At 43.8% G+C, this 14,280-nt stretch overlaps 1 protein-coding gene across 3 annotated transcripts in view; it reads right to left on the bottom strand.

The window, feature by feature from the left end:
- Nucleotides 1–14,280, bottom strand: part of KLHL2 (kelch like family member 2) — a 241,466-nt gene that overhangs the window by 131,743 nt on the left and 95,443 nt on the right. For all 3 annotated transcript variants that reach the window (XM_069744186.1, XM_069744187.1, XM_069744188.1), the window contains one exon: nt 3,248–3,410. In XM_069744186.1, the coding sequence (XP_069600287.1) occupies nt 3,248–3,410 (163 nt within the window). The remainder of the gene's footprint in view (nt 1–3,247; nt 3,411–14,280) is intronic.

Raw genomic sequence — 14,280 nt, 5'->3', positions numbered from 1 at the left:
TATGAAGACACCAGGGAACACGTAGGTGCCAGGTCCATGCAGGCACCAGGGAACATGAGAGCACCAGGTCCATGAAGACACCAGGGAACATGCAGGCGCCAGGTCCATGAAGACACCAGGGAACACGTAGGTGCCAGGTCCATGCAGGCACCAGGGAACATGAGGGCACCAGGTCCATGAAGACACCAGGGAACATGCAGGCGCCAGGTCCATGAAGACACCAGGGAACATGCAGGCGCCAGGTCCATGAAGACACCAGGGAACACGCAGGCGCCAGGTCCATGAAGACACCAGGGAACATGCAGGCGCCAGGTCCAAGCAGGCATCAGAGTGCAAATAAGCCCCTAAAATTGTTCCTCCTCACATTCCAGAAGCTCTTATTTTTCAGTTGATCGTTATTTTTTGGGATACAAGCTGCAGTTTTTATTGGTACCATTAAATGGTATGAGTGATTTTATGATGTTTTTCTACTTCACTGTTGTGGGGCAGAGCTACAACATTTCTGGCAATTTTATTTCCAATATTCACCTAATGAGATACACATTTATGACATCTTAAAAGTTTGGACAGTTACTGAGGGTATAATTTCAGCTTTTTAAAAAAAAATAAAAAAACACAAAACTATTTTCAAGGTTTTTTCAAATCTTTTATGAAGTCCACCTAGCAGTCTTGAACCTGCGATTGCTTGTAAAATGAATGGCAGCAGTGTGATATTGCAGTGTACTGTAAAATTACTCATCTCGTATGGAGTCCTGAAACAAGCTGGGATTCATGGGAGCACAAACATGGCAGATACAGAGCCCGGGTTTGCTATGACTCCACCATCAGCACCCCAGAAACACAATCTCAGCTGTTTCTCCTTTCCAAACTGTTAAATGTTGCAGTCACAATTGTCAGCTGCATCTAAGGGGTAAACTGCTGTGATCAGACCTAGCTCTGATCTAAGCAGCTACATTCAGGTGCTGGCTGCATAATCTAGCCGGAACATTCACAGCATGGAGTCAGCTCAGCTTCAGAGACCGTCCGCTACCATGCATTGCGCACCACCACCATACACATGTGGCAGATATCGCCAACGGAAAACTGGGCTGAGCGAACCCTCCCGATGAAGCAGAAAAAATAAAGGGGACACTTAAAAAACAGAATATAACTCTAAGTACATCAAGCTTCTGTGAAATCAAACTGTCCACTTAGGAAGCAACACTGTTTAACAATCAATTTCACATGCTGGTGTGCAAATGGAATAGACAACAGATGGAAATTATTGGCAATTATCAAGACACACTCAATAAAGGAGTGGTTCTGCAGGTGAGGACCACAGACCACATCTCAATACCAATGCTTTCTGGCTGATGTTTTGGTCACTTGAATGTTGGTTGTGCTTTCACACTCGTGGTAGCATGAGACAGACTCTACAACCCACACAAGTGACTCAGGTAGTGCAGCTCATCCAGCGTTGTCACATCAATGTGAGCTGTGGCAATAAGGTTTGCTGTGTCTGTCAGCGTACTGTCCAGAGGCTGGAGGCGCAACCAGGAGGCAGGCCAGTACACCAGGAGATGTGGAGGGGGCCGTAGGAGGGCAACAACCCAGCAGCAGGACCGCTACCTACCTCAGCCTTTGTGCAAGGAGGAACAGGAGGAGCACTGCCAGAGTCCTGCAAAATTACCTCCAGCAGGCCACAAATGTTCATGTGTCTGCACAAACGGTTAGAAATAGACTCCATGAGGATGATCCGAGTACCCGAAGTCCACAGATGGGGGTTGCGCTCACAGCCCAACATCATGCAGGACGCTTGGCATTTGCCACAGAACACCAGGATTGTCAAATTCGCCACTGGCGCCCTGTGCTCTTTATAGATGAAAGCAGGTTCACAATAAGCACATGTGACAGATGTGACAGAGTCTGGAGACGCCATGGAGAGCGATCTTCTGCCTGCAACATCCTTCAGCATGACCGGTTTGACAGTGGGTCAGTAATGGTGTGGGGTGGCATTTCTTTGGAGGGCCGCACAGCCCTCCATGTGCTCACCAGAGGTAGCCTGACTGCCATTAGGTACAGAGATGAGATCCTCAGACCCCTTGTGAGACCATATGCTGGTGTGGTTGGCCCTGGGTTCCTCCTAATGCAGGACAATGCCAGACCTCACGTGGCTGGAGTGTGTCAGTTGTTCCTGCAAGATGAAGGCATTGAAGCTATGGACTGGCCCGCCCATTCCCTAGACCTGAATCCGATTGAACACATTTGAGACATCATGTATCGCACCATCCACCAACATCACATTGCACCAGACTGTCCATATGTTGGCGGATGCTTTAGTCCAGGTCTGGCAGTAGATCCCTCAGGAGACCATCCGCCCCTTCATCAGGAGAATGCCCAGGCGTTGTAGGTAGATCATACAGGCACGTGGAGGCCACACACACTACTGAGCATCATTTCCTTGTCTTGAGGCATTTCCACTGAATTTGGATATGCCTGTAATTTGATTTTCCACTTTGATTTTGAGCATCATTCGAACTTCAGACCTCCATGGGATATTAGTTTTGATTTAAGTTGATAATTTTTAGGTTTTATTGTTCTCAACACATTCCACCATGTAATGAATAAAGATTTACAACTGGAATATTTCATTCAGTGATATCTAGGATGTGGGATTTTAGTGTTCCCTTTATTTTTTGAGCAGTGTACTTTTCCTTTTAACTTTACCAGCAATTTGAAAACAACAAGTTAGTTCCTAAATTGTGAAATATACTTTTGAATGATACATTTGCCTTAAATGTAACCATTATGGCAGGGTCACTGGATGATTCTCCACTCTCAGAAGCTTCCACATCTGGGGCTCTCCTCTGCCTCATGTATGAAATCCATTAATGTTTCTGTACTTGTGCTGAGCTACAAGACTGCCTCTCCACGATATGTAATATATTTATACAGCATGTTTTCACTCACATTTACCGTACCGATGACATTCATGTTACTGGAAGGTGTCCAGCTGTAATAAAAGCCTAAAAATACAGGTCCATCCAGCTAAAGCCAGACTCCGTACACCACTGGGGTCCTGGATGATGGGATATGAGAACTTAATATGCTACAAGAAGGCAGAGAAGACACAAATGGGTCATTCATGGAAAAGATCTTGAGGAGAGGAGTTATTACCATCAACCAGGATGGGCTGTAGTAACGCTGTGTAACACTTGCCCACATACAGTACATGTATAGTGTATGAACACTACATTGGAGGAGTTACCTGCAAAGGTGTTGGCTTGCTGTAACAGCTCAGTACACGCGTGCATGTCAGCAAAGGCCCGAATCCCTAGACAGTTGCTTGGGTGAAGTTGGGTTTCCAGGAACTCACAGCAGGTTTTCCTCACATCTTGAAGCTGTAAAAGACTGGCAGCCGGCAAAAGCACCTGCAAATAGCACAGGACAGATGGAATTGGTTTCATAATGTGATTAAAAAAAAAAAACAGGTCAAGCGATACTGTACTACTACACTGTAAATAAAATCTTTATGTTTTTCACTTATCACCTGACTGCCAAGTCTTTCTACAGTCCATACTTATATCACCTATCACAGACATGGGAGTCACCACAACTCCGTGAGCAGACTGGGGATATTTAACATTTTTGTGCGTGAATACAAATGTTGGAGGCCATACTGTTTTCACAGGGATTACCTTTGCTCCTATCAAGTGGATGGCTCTGTCTGGCCTCCAATCAGAATAGTTTTCAGGGGATTCAGATGGGAACCCCAACTGAGTAAAGCACGGTTTGGTGTGAACCTAGCCTTATCTGATTGGGATTCTTCTAAATAAATTCACTCTAAAGGTACTGTCACATTTAGCGACGCTGCAGTGATATAGACAACGATGCCGATCGCTGAAGCGTCGCTGTTTAGTCGTTGTGTGGTCGCTGGGGAGCTGTCACACAGACAGCTCTCCAGCGACCAATGATGCCGAGGTCCCCGGGTAACCAGGGTAAACATCGGGTTACTAAGCGCAGGGTCGCGCTTAGTAACCCGATGTTTACCCTGGTTACCATTGTTAATGTAAAAAAAAAAAACAAACAAAACACTACATACTCACATTCCGGTGTCTGTCGCGTCCCTCGCCGTCAGCTTCCCGAACTGACTGTGAGGGCCGGCCGTAAAGCAGAGCACAGCGGTGACGTCACCGCTGTGCTTTACGGCCGGCGCTCACAGTCAGTGCGGGAAGCTGACGGCGAGGGACGCGACAGACACCGGAATGTAAGTATGTAGTGTTTTTTTTTTTTTTTTTTTACATTAACAATGGTAACCAGGGTAACCATCGGGTTACTAAGCGCATCACACACGCCGATTCAGCGATGTCAGCGGGTGATCCAGCGACGAAATAAGGTGCTGGCCTTCTAGCTCCGACCAACGATGTCACAGCAGGATCCTGATCGCTGCTGCGTGTCAAACAACGATATCGCTATCCAGGACGCTGCAACGTCACGGATCGCTATCGTTGTAAAGTTGTTCAGTGTGAAGGTACCTTAAGGCTAAGTAGTTTTTTTTTTTTTTTTTATCCAAATAGGGCACATGAGCCTAAAGTCTTGATTACTTCTGTACTGCAACGCAGCACTCCCAGAGGCCTAGTAGATAGACACGAGTGTCATTGTTAGGCCCCTGAAAGCCATGTCAAACCACCAGGACCCTGCGATTGTAGGCAACTTATGGGCGAGAGTGGAGCCCCCTCTGAGTTCGGGCTCATTCAGACGACAGTTTCTCTCATACAAGTTATATCCTTGTTTTACGCAAACAAAACTCGTGCCTATGTTGTTGGGCTGTTCACATGTCTGACTGAGTAGTCCAGACAAAATCACGGAGACTGTCCAGATGCTAGGCATGTGCTATCAGTTTCTCCACTGACTGATTAAAAGAGATTGTGAAACCACTATTTTTTCCCCCATCAGACAAAATACTGATTAAACTGTATTTTCTGCTTATGAGAAATATCGCTGACATCTGAATGGGCACAAAGACATGACAGGATACAGATCTACAAGGAAAAAATAAGCACTGTGAGATCACAAATCTCATTCACTTTGCTGGTACTGTACTGTTAATTTTCCATGTTAAGAAAGTGCGGTGGCAAAAACGCAGTGCAGACTGTAAGCCATTACAACTGACCACACATTTGGTGGCTTCTCCCACAAGGATTCAGGCTTGTTCATATATTTTTTTTAATCTAAATCTGGAGACAACCAATGATTCAAGAATTTAGACGTTTTTTGTTTTGTTTTTTTTAATGTGGATGAATAACTCTCAGCGAATATAAGCCATCAAATAACAAAAGCAAACCAAGCCAGATGCCGAGGACTCACCGGAAACAAGTTAGGTCGGGACGACTGGATATGCAACAATTAATTTCTTAGTCATGGTGAGAACATTTTGTGTCTAATTAAAACAATGTAGACTAGACAGCTCTTGGCTGTGGATAGATGATGACTACATTATCTTTAGGTCTTCTAATAATTAGAAATTATTTATGTGCAGACCGCCCTGACAGTCAAGAGATGCTCTGCTGTGGAGGTTTCTATAAAGGGGTTTTCTGAGACTAAGGGTACTTTCACACTAGCGTTTTTTTAAATCCGTCACAATGCGTCGTTTTGCAGAAAAAACGCATCCTGCAAAAGTGCTTGCAGGATGCGTTTTTTCCCCCATAGACTTCTATTGATGACGCATTTGCGACGGATTGGCACACTTCGCATCCGTCTTGCGACGGATGCGTCGTGCTTTGGCGGACCGTCGGGAGAAAAAAACCCTACATGTAACGTATTTTTCTCCCGACGGACCGCTTTTTCCGACCGCGCATGCACGGCCGGAACTCCGCCCCCACCTCCCCGCACCTTACAATGGGGCAGCGGATGCGCCAGAAAAATGCATCCGCTGCACCCATTGTGCAATGCAGCAAACGCTAGCGTCGGAATCTCTCCCCGACGCATTGCGACGGGGAGATTCCGACGCTAGTGTGAAAGAAGCCTAAGACAATGATGTCCTATCTTAGGGATGAGCCATGAATGTTTGATGATCAATAGTGGTCCAAAGCATGGGACCTCCAACAATCAGGATAGCAGCCCACTGGTTGATCTACAGTATGCAGTTATATTACTGGGGCAAGCTGGCAACAACTTTTGTGGCCACAATAAATCTCATAAATAAAAGATAGACTATTTGCATCTCATAAATAGATATTTCTGAGGTCTACAATGCCACAATACAGCCACAGCTAAATTAAGTATGACCACATTTATTATCAAGTGTTAAAGGGTTTTCCCCATAAATGAAGTTCTAAACTCACTGATCCCTGGAGATCAGGCTGGTGGGACACCCAGAGATCCAAAGAATTGAGCAATATAGCCCCATCCTGAATGGAGGGGAGATGTGTGTGCCTGACCTCCGTTGTGTTAATTGCTTACAGGACTTCCAAGTGTAGAGCTCGACTCGGCCACTTCTGACAGTCCCATATGCAACGAACGGAGCGGAGGCCAAGCATGTACACCTCCAATCTAATCAGGATAGGGATGCAAAGCCCCAGTCTTGGGATCCCCAGCGATCATCACCTTTCCACTATGCTATGGAAAAGATATAAAGTTATTTCTTGGGGAAAAGTTTTAATCTGAAAATGTACTATTATTATTATTTATTTATATTGCACCATTGATTCCATGGTGCTGTACATGAGAAGGGGTTACATACAAGTTACAGGTATCACAAAGTAAACAAACTAACAATGACTGACTGATACAGAGGGGCGAGGACCCTGCCCTTGCGGGCTTACATTCTACAGGATTATGGGGAAGGAGACAGTAGGTTGAGGGTTGCAGGAGCTCCGGTGTTGGTGAGGCGGTAGCTTCGATAGTGATGAGACTATAAACTACTATAAACATAAGGATGAATGACCTTGGGGAGATCAAAACATCCAACACCGGGGATACACCATCACGTGTTTCTCAACGCAGTGATCCAGAACACTGCTCCCATCCCTTATGGGAAATATGCAAGTGCATGTAGAAAAGCCGCGGAGACACCATCACGTGTAGGAAACTGCCTATTAGGAGCAGTGCCTAGTAAAAGGACAATAAACATAAGGATGAATGATCTCGGGGAGATCAAAACATCCAACACCACGGAGACACCATCACGTGTTTCTCAACGCAGTGATCCAGAACACTGCTCCCATCCCTTATGAGAAATATGCAAGTGCATGTAGAAAAGCCGCAGAAACACCATCACGTGTTTCTCTATGCAAGCAATAAATAGCCAGGTCTTTCACCGGGAAGGAACAACCACGGGAAGGGCAGCATCCAAAAAGGAAAACCACCTATACCAAAACATGGTATCCATCCACAGACAGCGTGGAGAAACACGTGATGGTGTCTCCGCGGTGTTGGATGTTTTGATCTCCCCGAGGTCATTCATCCTTATGTTTATAGTCCTTTTACTAGGCACTGCTCCTAATAGCCAGTTTCCTACTCCACACTGATGAGGGGCAAATACCCCGAAACAGCTGTCTGTGGATGGATACCATGTTTTGGCATAGGTGGTTTTCCTTTTTGGATGCTGCCCTTCCCGTGGTTGTTCCTTCCCGGTGAAACACCTGGCTATTTATTGCTTGCGTTGAGAAAAACGTGATGGTGTCTCCAAGGCTTTTCTACATGCACTTAATCTGAAAATGGACCAAATCAGTTAAGAAGATCTTACCAGCACAACAATCACCGCTATTGCATTCACTTGAATATTAGGGAACTACACTATCACCCTTGAACACAACTGGCACAGTCAATCCCAAAATATAGGGCTGAATAAAGGAGTCAAATCCTATACATACATACATACATAGATAGCTGAAACTTCTGCATGGATTTCAGGGTAAGCGGTACTTATCAGCATTGACAAAGCAAATTGTGGGGGTAAATCAGCAGAAAACCAGAGACAAGCCTATTCCTGCCCTTGTGATCACAGTTCTGTTAAGGTTTCTACTGTTTCTTAGACCTTAAAGGGCTATTCAGTAGTACTTCTATGTCCATCACAAAATTAAAATAAATGAAATGGGACACTCTCCTTCGTGACCCGCACCGCTCCAATTGCAGCGCTTTGTCTACTGGCGATCACGTGTTCTGTACTGTTATATCATGTCACGGCTGCAGCCAGTTAGCAACCTTCACTTTAGTGTCAAAGGAAACATCCACATTGAAGGCTGTAGATCAGGGTCCGTTAAAAAGAGGTTGTCCATTACTGGACAACCCATTTATCAAATGGTATTGATGAAAAATATATAGGATACAGAATCTCCTCTTCTTTTGTTTTTAAGCAGTATAAGGGTGTGGACCTGGCCTCCAAATTACCCTTGTATCAAGTAAATTAAGTATCTATAGGATGTGCCAGAGAAAAAAAGTTAAAGCTAAGGAGGACCCATCTTACAACTTCTGCTGCCAACGTCTTGGTGCCAGATACCACAGGACACATTCAGATACCTTGTAGAGTCCATACCTCAATGGGTCAGAGCTGTTTTGTAGGTATAATGGGGGCCTATGTAGAAGGTAGGTAGTTTCAATGTTATAAGACATTACAGACTTACAATTTACTATCATCGCGGTCTTTCAAATTGCTGAATAAACAATGTTGCTTATGCTGCCTCCTGTATTAAACCAGCAGGAAAAACCAATGCGAACACTTATGAACCATGTATACCCTTTAATACAACCTAGCTAAATTTGGCAGGACTGTCTGATCATCTAATATGTATGAGGCCCCCAAACTGTCCAACATCTACTGATTTGAAGAGAGAAAAGGGTCAGGCAGATAGCACTCCCTTATAGAATACAGGAAATAACATGTAAGTGACCAGCGCCTTCACATGGAAGTGAAGTCAGGAGAACAAGTGGTCATCCGACATAGACGCAGAGCAAGGTTACTCCAATGTTGGAATTATTACATTTCTCTTGTAACTGGGGCTATGCCACCCATATAAATGGAATAGGACCTATGTAAAAATAAAATTCACAAAATTATACACTATCCATACTATATAGCCATGGCCGAAAGTTTGGCACCCTTGAATTGGTCTCAGAAAATTATTGCAATTACCCATTTCCTTTGTGTGCACTGGAATAACACACAAAAAAGACAAATTGGACATAATTTCACACAAAACCCCAAAATGGGCCGAACAAAATTGTTGCCACCTTTCCAAAATTGTGGGTAAAAAATTTTGTTTCAAACATTTGATGTTCTGTTAATTCACCTATGGCAAGTAACAGGTGTGGGCAACATGAAAATCACACCTGAAAAATCAGATAAAAAGGGGAGAAGTTGACTCAATCTTTGCATTGTGTGCCATACAAACATGGAGAACAGAAAGAAGAGAAGGAAACTGACTGAGGACTTTAGAAACAAAATTGTTGACAAATATCAACAATCTCAAAGTTACAAGTTCATCTCCAGAGATCTTGATGTTCGTTTGTTCACGATACACAACATAACTAAGAGAAGCTTACAACCCACGACACTCCAGCTAATCTCCATGGATGTGAACGGCAGAGAAAAATTGATGAAAAGGTTGCAATGCAGGATAATCAGGATTGTGGATAAGCAGCCTAAATCAAGTTCCAAAGAAATTCAAGCTGTCCGGCTCAAGGTGCACCAGTATCAGCGTGAACTAGCCGTTGACATGTGAATGAAATGATACACTATGGCAGGAGACCCAAGAGAACCTCCACTGCTGATACAGACAGAAATCTAAATTTGCCAAAAGGTACATGAGTAAGTCAAAATCCTTCTGGGAAAGTGTCTTGTGGACAGATGAGAACAAGATAGAGCTTTTTGCAAAAGCAAATGATTCTACTGTTTACCGAAAATGGAACGAGACATACAAAGAAAAGAACACTGTACCTACAGTCAAATATGGTGAAGGATCAAAGAAGTTTTGCTGCCTCTCGAACTGGGTGCCTTGATTGTGTGCAAGGCATCATGAATTATGAAGATTACCAAAAGGATTGTGGGTCACAATGTAGTGCCCAATGTTAGAAAACTGGGTTGGTGTCCTAGGTCATGGGTCTTCCAGCAAGACAATGACCTCAAACATGCTTCAAGAAGCACCGAAAAATGGATGGAAACAAAGAGCTGGAAAGTTCTAAAGTGGCAGTAATGAGTCTGAATCCAAATCCCATTGGAGAGTTCATAAAATTGCGGCTGGGAGAAGGCACCCATCAAATATGAGAGACTTGGAGCAGTTTGCAAAAGAATAGAGGTCCAAAACTCCAGTGTAGATGTGTAAGAACCTTGTTGAAGGTTATAGGAAGTGACTGATTTCAGGTTATTCATTTCAAAAGGAAGTGCTACCAAATATTAAGCTGAGAGTGCCAACAATTTTGCCCGGCCCATTTTGGGGGTTGTATTGTGAAATGTTGTCCAGTTTGCCTTTTTTTTTTGTTCCAATATACACAAAGGAAATAAACATGTGCATAACAAAACATGTGTAATTGTAATAATTTTCTGGGCGAAATAATTCATTTTCCGTAACAATTTCAAGGGTGCCAACACTCCCCGCTAGGACTGTGTAAAAAGTTTGCAACATACGAGACACAGATTAAAACTTTGCTGCCGCATACATTTAGAAAGAATAATGGAGAATATATGGAATATTCAAATTTGTGAAGGCAAATCAGGACCTACGGCCTTATGTTACAGCAGCCAGCGGAAAGTTTCCTACAAGGAACCAATTTTGAAGGCGGAGGCTCACAAGCAGAAGTGTATTAAACTTTGCCATGTACTTGGGGACTGTGGATCGGTTACATGCACTTGCATCAGTCTGGATAGCAATCGGTGCACTTCTTATACAAGCTCTTAAAATGCAAGCAACAATTTCCAGTCCCGAGGAAAGAAAAGAAAAAGACAAAATTCCACGTCACTCCAACTTGCCAGCAAGGAGGATTAACATTGCAGGCCTGTTACTCATATCCACACTTTTATAGCTGGCTAATAATTTTAGATAGTTTATCCTGATTAATTTCACAGTTGAAAAGCATAAAATCTGTGGGTGAATCGCATAAGGTGGTGCTAAAAATACACATTCATAAAAATATCTGCAGCACGGCGAGTTACCGAACACACAGTACTCAGAAATGTTCCCTGAAAACTTGCACATTAAATCTGAAAGAAAAAAAATAATCTATGAATTACACGCAATTATGCAGAAAACTCAGCCACACATCACACTGTGGTTCAGTGGTTTCCGCAATGCACATTCATTTCAATATGGTGCCCATTTAGCTTCTCCGTCACAGCGTCATTGGCAGATGTGGACCAGAGACCGAAATCAACTGTTCTCTGCATTAATCGCTTCATTCAAGTAGCGCTGAATCGGCATAGCACCGGTCAAGGGGGGCAAAAAAAGCCCAACACGTGTCGCCACAGCGTGTCTTCGTCAGGAGCAAGAGTGCCAAGAGTGGCACCCCCTTGACCGGTGCTATGCCGATTCAGCGCTACTTTTAGCCTATAGGCAGGTTGTATTGGGCGTTCTCAGCTCTCCCATGCCCCCACTTGTGCGCACCTGCATGCCTCTTCTTGTTCCATCTAGTTATTGTTTGTAGGCAGATGTGACACTTATATGACCTGTATTTGCAGGCTTGTATACACTTCATTTGTAGTTTGTGTGGCTCAGGCATTGTCCTCCACCCCACACTACAGCCTTGCAATGGTTTGCACATAGTATTTTATTTATTGGGCTCGTATGATATATGGGATATATTTATATATTTCTGTCTGATTTATTATAAGATAGTGTGTGTATGCTTCTCTTTTTCTATCTAGCTATTGCCTGCGGGCAGGTATGATATTTCTGTACCCCTTATTAGCAGGCCTGCAGTCCACAAGGTTTGGGCATAACATCTCATTCCACAATTGCATGTGATTGCATGCTCTTGGTATCTACTTGGTTTTGGGCTATACATGCTCTGCGTATAATATACTGGGTTAGGTATTAGATTCATTACTATTATTTTGTGAGCTTCATTCATTCTTTATTTGTTATGGCCATAACAACTTTATGCCTTTAGGGCTACACACTATCATCCTGCACTTTGAGCAGCTGTGTATATTCTGTATGCGCTTATTACCACCTGTTTTACATTTGTACACATTTGTTTCAGCATATTTGTATTGTGTATCTCAATATTTGCCTGTCTCCGGTCTTGGGGGGGGGTATTCCCCTTCTTTTGGGGATGTATTATTATGGTTTTTAAATGTTTTTAGGCCATGTTCACACCATCCTTTTTTTCATGCAGAATCGCCGCGATTTTCCCACTGCGGGTCCGCAGCTGTTTTCCATGCAGGGTACATTACAATGTACCCTATGGAAAACAGGAACTGCTGTGCCCACATTGCGGAAAATCCCGAAAAAAGCCGCGCTGAATAGCTGCGGTAAAAAAGAAGTACCATGTCACTTCTTTTTGCGGGACTGCAGCGGTTCTGCACCCATAGACCTCCATTGTGAGGTCAAACCCGCAGTAAAACCCGCAGATGAAAAAAATATCTGCGGGTTTTCTGCGGTTTGTGGTGCAGAACCGCTGCAGTGTGGCTGCCCCCCCGTGCCCCAATCCCACCCCCCCATGCTCCGATGCCACCCCCCGTACTCCGACGCCCACCCCCGACACCCCCCCCCCCCCCAACCCCCCGTGCCCTCATCACCCCCCTTATACTTACCCGGCCTCCGTCCGTCTTCTCCCTGGGCGCCGCCATCTTCCAAAATGGCGGGCGCATGCGCAGTGCGCCCGCCGAATCTGCCGGCCGGCAGATTCGTACCAAAGTGCATTTTGATCACTGAGATATAATCTATCTCAGTGATCAAAATAAAAAAAATAGTAAATGACCCCCCCCCCCCTTTGTCACCCCCATAGGTAGGGACAATTAAAAAAATAAAGAATTTTTTTTTTCCCCACTAAGGTTAGAATAGGGGTAGGGTTAGGGGTAGGGATAGGGTTTTTTCAGCCATTTTAACCCTAAAAACTTCATAGAAAACACACAGACTCTGCATAGAAAACTGCATTAAAAAAACGCACTAAAAAACGCATCAAAAAACGCATCAAAAAAAGGACCTGCGTTTTCTGCCAAGAGCTGCGGTTTTTAGTCCTGAAAAAAAAGGAGGGAAATCAGGAATGTGTGAACATAGCCTTATTGTGTGCTGTGTCCTGTTTTTTTACTACAATAAAATTTAATATTATATATACACATAATCTCTCTTTAGGTGATCCTCGGTTTGTGTATGTCTCCTTTTTCTTTGGTTTTTTGACAGTACCCTTTTTGGACATACCCCGGGTTGATCCCGGCTTGATATTAGTATGATGGTGCCCTCCCCACCCCTCTTTTCTAGGTTCTCCTCAACGTCACGCAAATCCTTACACTTGGCTCTTTTTTGGGCTTCCAATTCATTACAGGATTTGACCACTACTACTGTTTTTTTTATGGCCTATCAAATATCTGATCAGCGGGGACGTGACCTTTTCAAATTCCAGCCAGAAGAAGTACTTGGATGCTGCCAGAACGCAGCAGCTGTCATTTCCATTGTGGCCACGGCCGGTTACTGCAAATGCCACCTATACTAGGCATAAGCCATCAATAAAACAATGCAGTGGCCAAACTAAGTTTTAGCATGGTCCGTTCCCCTGCTGTTCAATAGACCTTGACAGCTGCTGTTCTAACAATCAGTGCTATTCATTAAGCCCTTCACTAATTTTAAAGGCTAGCCAACATGTTTAATATGTTATTGCTCCCAGCTTCTAACGTTGATTGGTTGGAGTACAGACAATGAAACTTCCGCCGAACTTGTCAAACTAAGCAGCATAAGAACATGAGCTCAAGCGTTAACATGGCAATGTACAAACCCAAACACATCCTATTAGACCTTCTTGCTATGCTCATGCTTGAGAAGAAGACGCGCATGGGACTTCTTAACCCCTTCATGACCCAGCCTATTTTGACCTTAAAGACCTTGCCGTTTTTTGCAATTCTGACCAGTGTCCCTTTATGACGTAATAACTCAGGAACGCTTCAACAGATCCTAGCGGTTCTGAGATTGTTTTTTCGTGACACATTGGGCTTCATGTTAGTGGTAAATTTAGGTCAATAAATTATGCGTTTATTTGTGATAAAAACGGAAATTTGGCGAAAATTTTGAAAATTTCGCAATTTTCACATTTTGAATTTTTATTCTGTTAAATCAGAGAGTTATGTGACACAAAATAGTTAATAAATAACAT

The sequence above is a fragment of the Ranitomeya imitator genome, chromosome 1 (genome assembly GCF_032444005.1).
Source record: "Ranitomeya imitator isolate aRanImi1 chromosome 1, aRanImi1.pri, whole genome shotgun sequence".
NCBI lineage: Eukaryota > Metazoa > Chordata > Amphibia > Anura > Dendrobatidae > Ranitomeya > Ranitomeya imitator.
Note: the sequence above shows the minus strand (reverse complement) of the source record. Positions and strands in the feature narration are given on the sequence as shown.